Source organism: Sinohyriopsis cumingii, chromosome 4 (genome assembly GCF_028554795.1).
Source record: "Sinohyriopsis cumingii isolate HCF-2022 chromosome 4, ASM2855479v2, whole genome shotgun sequence".
In the NCBI taxonomy this organism is placed as follows: domain Eukaryota; kingdom Metazoa; phylum Mollusca; class Bivalvia; order Unionida; family Unionidae; genus Sinohyriopsis; species Sinohyriopsis cumingii.
In genome coordinates this window covers 26,376,723-26,386,717 of record NC_142964.1, presented here as the reverse complement: position 1 = coordinate 26,386,717, position 9,995 = coordinate 26,376,723, and the positions used below count along the sequence as shown (strand labels likewise).

Sequence of the window (9,995 nt, the reverse complement as noted above, 5' to 3'; positions counted from 1 at the left end):
TCGGGGCCCGAAAATCATGTATATAATGCACCATTAAATTTTGGATGTCAATTTTGTACATACTTAATAATTCTAATCAATTTTGAGCAATATTATACAGTTCATGAAGTAGTATTAAATTGTGAAATCAGAGAGTGAGAGAGAAGAAACTGTGTTTTTATGAAATATTTATGATTATTTATTTTTTTATTAAATAAAGTGTTATGGTACAGATCAATAGTTTGTTCTTTATAATGTCAATATTCAGAATAGATTATCATTGATATTCACAATAAATGCTATGAATTGGCTTTCTTTTCTTCAAAATAATTAAAATTTTACAACTTTTTGCCTATACTAAACATGAAAATTTTAAATCAGATAGGCCTACCAATGCCTCTAGGTTATTAGATACCACCCATCATTGGTAATGGTAAATACAAATAAGTCCGAGACTAACCTCAAAAATACAAACATTACACACCCAAAAATTGTTCACAATGTTTTAATATATTTAATATAATAAATGAAAATGTGTGTGTGTATAATCTGATTCCATGTTATAAAGGTCCACTTTGTCATAAGATGAGTTTTTGTGTGTTTTTTAACTCAGTTTATGCCTTCTTTTTGCCATTATTTAAATTTGTATGGACTCACATGCCACGAAGATTTACTGTTCTTGCTAGCTTGGGTGACCTATTAAAAGGGGTCTCTCTAAGTACCTAAATTAGATACACTCACCACCTTCATAGAACTAATTGTATTATCATTATAAAATAAAGTTATTATTATTATTATTATTATTATTATTATTATTTTGTATACACATAAATGTTACTTGTTTACCCATTTCAATTTGTGACAGCTGGCAGTTTGTATCTTATGAAAAATGTAGACTGTATATACACTTTGATTCAGGTATGTGATTATTGGTTCCACTCTACATGCGAAGTGATAACAAGCAAAGACTTTAAGACCTGGTCTTTCATTGATGAGGGGGGATACATCTGTTGTCAATGAACTAGAAGCATTATTTAGAAAGTTTCTCAAAGACAAGGGTACAATAAGCTAACAGAAAGGTCGACAGATGGTAAAATTACTATACAAAAAATACCTTCAGGATTGAAGAAACCTCACCAGAGAAAAGGGATGAGAGCTGAGTCAGACGAGAACAAAAAAAAGGTGGACAGTCTTAATTATGAGTGTGTGTATATATATATATATATATATATATATATATATATATATATATGTATATAGGCAGAGAGTTATTCCATTTTTGGCATTATTTTAATTAAAGTTTATTATGAACACTAATAAAACAATATAACAACTACAATTGTTATTTAAGATCTAAGTCCATGCAATAAAGATTATAATATTTAGTGTACATTACTATAATTTCTTTTGCAATATTGTATTTTTGTCCACATTACTGTCCTTTACAGCCCATTACTGTGTTTAAAAGACATAATTTGGGGTTTTTATACAAATATCCTCACATATTGTAGCATTAATTTTGTAAAATGATCTCTAAAGTATTTAAAAAGTAGTCATAGGTCAGCGTATATATTCATTCATTTTGTTATACTGCATTTCGGAAAGTAATATTCTCATTTATTTCTACAAAATATGTTGTATAAAAGACCCAGTGTCATATACGCTAAATATAGTCAGTTGACCTTTAAACCATGAATACATTTGGATGTAATAATATTCGCTTTTGACAAAGGAAAGCAGAGAATGTACCAAGGGTAATGAGGTTAACATTTTGAGAAAATCTTAATATTGATCGCCGGTGCCCTGGAGCATCGTGCCAGATTGCTAATTAAAACCATTTTGCTATTGCTGCATGGTTACAATTTGTAAATTATCTGTGACTTTCCCTCTATCGATTCATATAAACAAAATCCTGTCAATCAAAGCATGGAACAACTCTATATTATCACTGTATTGCCTAACTTATGGTAGCACGCACATATTATAATAAACATAAATTGCAACTTATCTATAAGAAAGAATATCCACCCTTGCACTGGCTGAATATTTCCACAAAAAAACGAAAAGACCCAATGTTTAAATTGAACACACAGATATAATTAAAGTTGAAAAATCCTTGAATAACATTACAAATAAAAAACAAAACTTTTATTAGAATTGTAAATGTAATGTGGGCAGCAAAATATAAATTTATAAAAGAACTTATTATCATGATTGTTATTATTATTGAAATATTACTACTTTAAAAAAGTTTAACAGGTATTGTTTTCCTGTTAATGTACAATAAGTATGATCATAAGCAACATTTTGTCAATTTTGGTCCATATCGGCTACCATGGAATGAAATTGCAAGCTTAACCTTGTACGGATATGTACATCACCATCAGTATATGACCTATAATCATGAAACAGCAGATGATACACTATGTTGCGTAATGAGAGCCAATGCATGTATAGTAAGCGCAGCAGGAGTTTAGTATATTTTGATCACTGTAATTATATGCACTTTTAAAAAAAGTGATGTTCATTGTTTTTCAGTGTAGAATTACCAAAATTGATGATATGTTTGATGAAACTCAGCTGTGATAGATTTGCGTTCTTACTGGCTACAGCTTTATTTCTGTAAATGCTAGACGGCACATGTTCAAAATGCTCATCCCATTTGCCACGATAATACAGCATTGGAGTATATGTCCTGGGTGATATTCTGGACTCCTTGGTTTTGCTGCACCTAATCACTTTCATGTCGTTGTATGATTATATTTTAACTTAGCTTTAAATATGTTAGTTTATTGTTACAATGTCTGAATATCATAATTTTTATTTTTTAACAGATTTTGTCACAGAAGCTAAAAGAATCAAATTGGGAGTCTGAATGGTATTATAATAAAATTGTTTATTTATAATAAAAATAAATATATTAAATACTTAATTGGCATTGTGAATATGCAAAACTCAGTCCTTGAATGTACTGTTTTTGGAATTTAGAAACTACCAATCCTTCTCTGGAAGTGCAAATAATCAGAGAAAGTAGACAGTAGACAATAATATTACAGGAGATTTTATTTCATTTGTTAAAACTCTTTACATTATCAAAAAAAATTTAACAATTGGTCAAAATAAGTTAAATATCAAGATTCTCTTTAAAGATAAATGAAAATTTAAAAGTAAATGCTTATTTATCAGACAGAAAATCATAATACCTTTTAATAAAATAAATAAAAATGTAGAGGATTCTAATTTAATTATGAAATATATCATAATTATATGTGTTTCATGTATATATTCCCAAATTATAATAGCAAAGAACAACATCTGAACATTGTCAACGACAGAATCTACATCAAAGTTTATGACACTATACACAGTTCTAAGCAGTGTTACTAATGCAGTTATCAGTTGCGAGTCACGTGACTAACACATGTTGAATAGTAGACTGGATGCCTATTATGGTAGAAAGTATTTTCATGAAGACTTACTGATTGGAAAGTAGAGAATTTGTGAAGATGACTTTGTGCAAGGCATGCATCTTTCTTTGAATTAACAACTGGTAATGATAGAATTGTCAACAATTGTTTTCTGTCTGTGCGGTCAGTGTAAACAAATGTGGCTGTGACGTCAATCAGAGCCACATTCTCTTGAGATCTGAGAGTTTATGACACTGCATCAAAATATACGAGATGATATTTACAAAGTAGTCTTTATTTCCCTAAGTTACATCTTGTTTTACTGTCAAAAATCTTTAATCAGTGAATTTAAATAATCAGTATATATATTTTCTTCACTTTCTCATATCATTTCACTGCTACATTAAAGGCAAAGTCCATCTACGATGTTTGTTACATAAGGGGTGGTCTCAAGACATCTTTCACTGTATTAGCTCACCTGATCACAAGGCCAGGTGAGCTTATGGTAAGGCCTTGCATTATCATGCATCATGTGCTGTGACTGTTGTCCATCATCCATCTTTTATCAAATGCTTGTTGCCACTATGGAGTCAGTGTTTCCGATTTGAATGCATTCATTTATGGGATATGGACAGGGGTCAAACTAGACTTTAATTTTAGGGAGAAGTGACCTTTCCTTTTGGACAGAATAGGGAGAGTGAAAGCAGAACAGGGAGAAGTTGTATGAAAGCAAAAAATACTAAATATATAGTGACCATATCGATATTGCAAAATCACACTCTTGGGAGTTGCATTAGATCACAAGACTTTGTAGGTCAGGGTATTTGTGTATCAGTGTTCACCGTGTTGAAGTGTATATAGAGGATCTCAAATGGCTAACGATTTAATATTGATTATATGAAACAATTAGAATCATATCCAGTAAATATTTGCTAGGCAATATTATTACTTGTTGAAAATGGCTTCCCTTATCTTTTTCTTGGCTGTGTAAAGTTTACTTCTCAAACTTTTGCTTCCACAGGGTTTGCAAAATGCATTTTCCCTATTCCAATACAGGTGTAACCACTCCGATGATCTAGTGGTTAGAGCATACATCTCAGATGCCAGAGTTCACGGGTTCGAACCCCGAAAACTTATAAAAATGGTACTAACAGCTGCCTCACTTGGTGCTCAGCATTAAGAGGTTAGTGTTAGGACTTGTCAGCCTGGGTGGGACATGATGCTACATGTCTGCAGCATGATGCCCCAGTGTTAAACATCACTATTAACTGCCACACTGCAAACATCATAGCAATATGACTAAAAATTGTTAAAGCTACATTAAAAATCCAAAACACAAACATGCAATAGAGGTGCATGTTCTTTTTCTGTTGTGAAGTTTGCAGTATATTTGTGTACATCACTTTCAACATTTTATAGCCTTTCCAAACATGATCCGTTCTCCCATGTCTGAATCCAGTCATTATTTAACAGGTATATTGTCTACTGTGAAAGTATAATCTATTGTTAAAAGTTTAAATTAAAATAATTATTTTCCCAAATCCTTGCCTCTTACAGAATTTTTTACATTGTTGCTGAATCTAAACACTAATGGTGTGTGAAAGGAAGCATTGTTTATTATTTCAGGATGTAGTAAAATATGTAAAATCAATACAATATAAATTTAGGCCAATAATTCACATGGATGTGTTCTTGTAATATTACATAAGCCAGTAATTTAAACCAGGTGAGCAGAATGAGGCCCATTTGTGGCCTCTTGTTTGTGACTAAACTACAAACAATCTAAAATATTTGTTGATAAGTGATATGTGATTGCCGATCAGATCCATTTAGGACAGGATGTATTTAGAAACTCAACATTATTTTGTCACCAAGATTCATAGCCTCACATTTAAGAGTTGAAAAAAAAAAAAAAACTTAAGATGCAATCACTCTTCAAGAAGCCATGTATTACCTATCATGTGCTGAAAATGGCGTTGAACCCCACAGCAACAACAACTCTTCAAAAAAGATGTTGAAAATGTCGAGACTGCTTAGGAAAATTCTTTTAAAAGTGATGTATGGACATTGTGGTGGCAAATATATTAATTGCAGCTAATATATTCATTGAGTTCTAATTGTTCCATATGTCAGTTCCTAATGCAGATGTCAGTAAAGTTGGAAGAATGATGAACAGTTAACACAAAACACAATATTCATTTCTTTTATTTGTCCTTTTTAATTTATTTTGTACTTACCAGAATTTAAAACCATGACATTTGTTCCCTAGGTACACAAACCCAAAATTTTAAAATTCGGGAGAAAAAGTTGATCCCTGAGACAGTTGAGTGTAATACAATATCATGCACATACTGCTGAAATATTTTCCAATTAATGAAACATGGTCACATATAATACACTGGATTGTAACCTTGACTATAGAACTTCAAACTAACAATAGCTAAGAATTGGGAACTAGACTAATACAGGGACTAAATTTTACATCAGTAATGAGTACTTGTGGAAGAAGGTGCAAACAGTTGGAACTGATGAATGTTTTGCATACAGACAATGAAATAAAATTGTAAATGCTGTTGTGGTTTTTTCATTTATTATGATGTCACATTTAACCATTGGCTGTCACATTTAACCATGTGTCTTTTAACCCTGTCTCATTTAACAATGTGCCTTTTTACCATGTCTCATTTAACTATGTGCCTTTTTACCATGTCTCATTTAACTATGTGCCTTTTTACCATGTCTCATTTAACTATGTGCCTTTTTACCATGTCTCATTTAACTATGTGCCTTTTTACCATGTCTCATTTAACTACGTGCCTTTTAACCATGTCTCGTTTAACTGTCTTATTTAAAACCAGTCTTGTTTCATTGAAAATTACAGTGGATGTACAAAACTACATCAGATTTGGACATATTTACATGGACATGACTCAGGGTCTTTTTCCATTCTAATTATATTACATCTTGTGTTATTGCGATCTCTGATACATGTACAGACAAACATGTCTGTGAAAATCACTCATTGGAGTTGTTGAAGATGTTTTAAAAGATAGTGCATTTGACAATATTAATATGTTTTAAAACCAGTATTTTAGAGGTCTTTTGACTGATCTATTTCTTTTATTTATCAGATATCGACGAGTCCAACATGGCAGCAAGAAGACTGTTGTTGAGTTGTGCCTGGAAATTCAGCCCTTGTGCTACTTATAGGACATGCAGCATCAGGGATCCAATTTTAACTTTTCCTTTTGTTAATGTCCAGCTCCAAAACTACAGTTTACTTAAAATTAAGATGTTACATTCTGTAAGCTTTGATATTGATGATCACCAAAAAATCAGAAACAGTTCTAAAGATGACTCCAAGTCAAAATTGCAAAGACGGTCAAATCATATTCAGCATTTATATAAACTTTACAAGCTGCATCTGTACCAAGAAAAGAAATTACTTGCTAGGATCAATAAAACAGCTGCCCAAATTGAAACATCACTTGGTGATTCAGATGATCAGAATATATCTGAATTGAGGAGGCTTTATTTCAGTTTATGTGATAGTTTAAATTCACATGCAAGAAAATCATTGAGACAAGACTTACAGAAGTGTTCCTATGAGGATTTACTGGTCCTGTTTAACTTAGCCAGAGGCCAGGATACACCACTTTTTGACCTTGCTTTTTTATTTGGGGAGGAGCTGGTTCGGAGAGCAAAGGTTGTAGAGATTAACAGAGAGCACCTGCCACATGCCCCTCATTGTGAACTGAACTTTAAGAATGATATCAGTTACTATCTTGTCTTCTTTGGACTCTGTTATGAAAGAAAATTTGTTTACCTGAAGTTTGTGTCCCTCTTCTTGACAATGATAGACAATTACTTTGAACTTGTGGAAACATTGGGTGACTCTATGGGCAAGGCTTGTGTAATGTACTCTCTCCTTTCTATTATGGCAATAGGAAGTAGTCCACCACTTCTTTGTGAGAAATTAGAACAATATGTTTTGAAGAATTTACATCTCTTCTCAATAAATGATCTTGGATTTGTTTGTATCGGTTTCTTCACTAGCAGAACCAAGGTCACCAGTCATGAGCTAATGGAGAAAATAGCTAGAGCCTTACTGGATACAGACTTGACCACTGTAGAGTTGATGACAGTTAGTTACATGTTCAAGACATTCCGTTATACTGGTTACCTCAGCCAGAACTTTTACAGTGAGTTTGGGAACAAGTTTGTTAATAGTAGCCTAGCAGAAAAATGTAAACTGATGGATTTAATGCATGTCATTCAGACGTACACCACTTTGCATATTTACAATGAACCTATGTTCAGGCTATTGGAGCAAGTCTTGCTACAGTGGCTTGGCAAATCCAAAGTATTTGAATTCAGGAACAAAGATCTATCCAGGGTTATGGAGGCTTTTGGAACATTTCTGTATGAACCCAGAGATCCAGAACTCTACACAAAGGTAGAGCAAGTTGCCGTAAACATAGCCACAACAGATAGACAGCATCCAGGACATACTGTGGACATTCTGGTCAGTTTGGTCAATCTTGGACGTTTTCCACAGCAACTTGTTAGACTGGTTTTTTCCCCTGAGTTTCAAACACTATTTACTGGTAAGAGGTAGAACAGTATAATGCTTATATTTTGCCTTTTAAGCCAATTTTTACAGCTGCTGTTAATTAAGTCTGATATTTTTAACATCTGCCAAAACGTGAATCTTTTTGTAGTTCTTAAATTTAATTATTTTTAGTTGTAGAAAGGCAGCATGATAAGGACATGATTGTCAATATTGTACCTGGAGTTTTTCAAAAGTATGTACTAATTTTAAAATAGAATGGACTAAAGAAGGGTGATTAACTTGAACACAGTGTTTAGCTCACCGGCCCAAGCAAGTTTATAGTATGACAATCATGTGTGTTATCCACTGTTCATCCCTCCATCAACAACTTCTCATCTGATTTAAATCAGACTTGGAATGTGGGTTTACATCAACAGAATCTAAGACTAAGGAGCTTGTTATAACTATGCAGGCTGCATTTGTGATCCAGTTTTGATTAAAGTTGGAATATGTCATTATATCATGAACGATTTGAATATTTTATAATTGTTTCCATTATCTTTAATTTATACATGTATGGTTTGGAAAATGCTTACATCCTTAGCTTTAATATTATATCTCTGGAAGGGTTTTTCTTAAAGATTTTGCAGTTCGTCCTTCTGAACTTTTAGAATTTTACTTTGAATTGGAAGCATATAGTTATTGGGCTGAAAATATATCATAATGATACTATATCATTTTGGGATCAAGGGTCAAGGTCAAAGTGACTCTTAGAAGAGAAATAGCTTCTGCACGATATGTTGAGTTCTTTATCAGACACACTGACCAAACATGGTGGTCATTATCATTTGAAAATAGGAAGAAGGAAGACATTTGTTCATTTGAGAATCAAAAGATCTAAAGTCAAGGTCACAGGGTCTGATGGTGGCACTCTACACTTTTGTATTTTGCATAGGGTTAGATTTTTAAAGAAAAAATTCCTCCAGTTTTCCTCACTGGTTATACTGGCTATTTAAAAAGACCTTGTATATCTTAGGTATTATTAAAAGAACTTTTAATTCCCTTTATTTTGGTGCATGATTGATTGGTGTAGTATGGGTTATAGAGTATATATCTTGGCCTTACTTCAGATGTTCACCTATCAATAAACTGCTAGCTCTGCTTGGTCATTTTCGCCTCCTGGACTTCGAAGGTGAATTGTGAAAAAAGGAGCCAATAGCTTTTCTTACATTTTATATATTTGGTAATTCATTCATTGGACTTTCAATATCCAAAGAAATTTCAGCCACAGTACATGAATGTGAGCCAGGCATTGTACAAAAAAAACAAGCTAACACAACACCCTCGGGTCATGGGGTTTATTTAGCATCAGTGATATGAGACAAAAGAAAAAACGTGAAGAAAAAAAACCTACAAAGAAATAGAACAAACACTTAAATAATTATACAGTACTACAAAAGAGACAAATACAATACACAACCTGAACGCCAGTATTTCAGTATATAGCAACACGATAATAAAATGACAACTTACCAGGCACGAAGACCCTAAACATTCAGATGCTATAATTCTCGCAGTCACCACCATAGACGTAGACAGAATGAATAAGATGTTGTTCATCCAGAGATGATGCGACGAGCACCTAGGGCTTTTATTAGGTGTCAGGCACTAAATGTTATCGTCCACTTCATGCGCGTTGTGCACTAATTGATCACTCACATGCTCACGCACTTACTCATGACAAACACACACCTGGGTCACGTGAAAGTATCAGAATTATGGCAGTATTCTCTCCGTTGTGCAAACAGCTTTACCCTTACACCTGCCAGTCACTCTTAGAAGTTCATAATACCTGTTGAGCACCCCATAAAGATCACATAGGTATTATTATTGTATGACTTCATTTTGGTTGGTTAGCTGAAACATTTATGTCACAAGCATCAAAACATTTGTTTTGAATAAATCTCGTTTTTTCCCAACAGAACAGTATTCATTAGCAGCAAAGAAGATCACCCCCACCCCCATTATGATGAAAAATGAGTTATTTTACAAATGCA

The 9,995-nt window shown here is 33.0% G+C and overlaps 1 protein-coding gene across 1 annotated transcript in view; it reads left to right on the top strand.

Annotated features, from left to right (window-relative positions):
- Window positions 1-6,523: 6,523 nt before the first annotated feature.
- Window positions 6,524-9,995, top strand: part of LOC149800842 (non-canonical pre-mRNAs endonuclease FASTKD5, mitochondrial-like) — a 30,721-nt gene continuing 27,249 nt past the window's right edge. Inside the window, exon 1 of the mRNA XM_089954854.1 lies at window positions 6,524-7,993. Within this exon, the coding sequence (XP_089810980.1) occupies window positions 6,535-7,993 (1,459 nt within the window). The 5' untranslated portion in view covers window positions 6,524-6,534. The remainder of the gene's footprint in view (window positions 7,994-9,995) is intronic.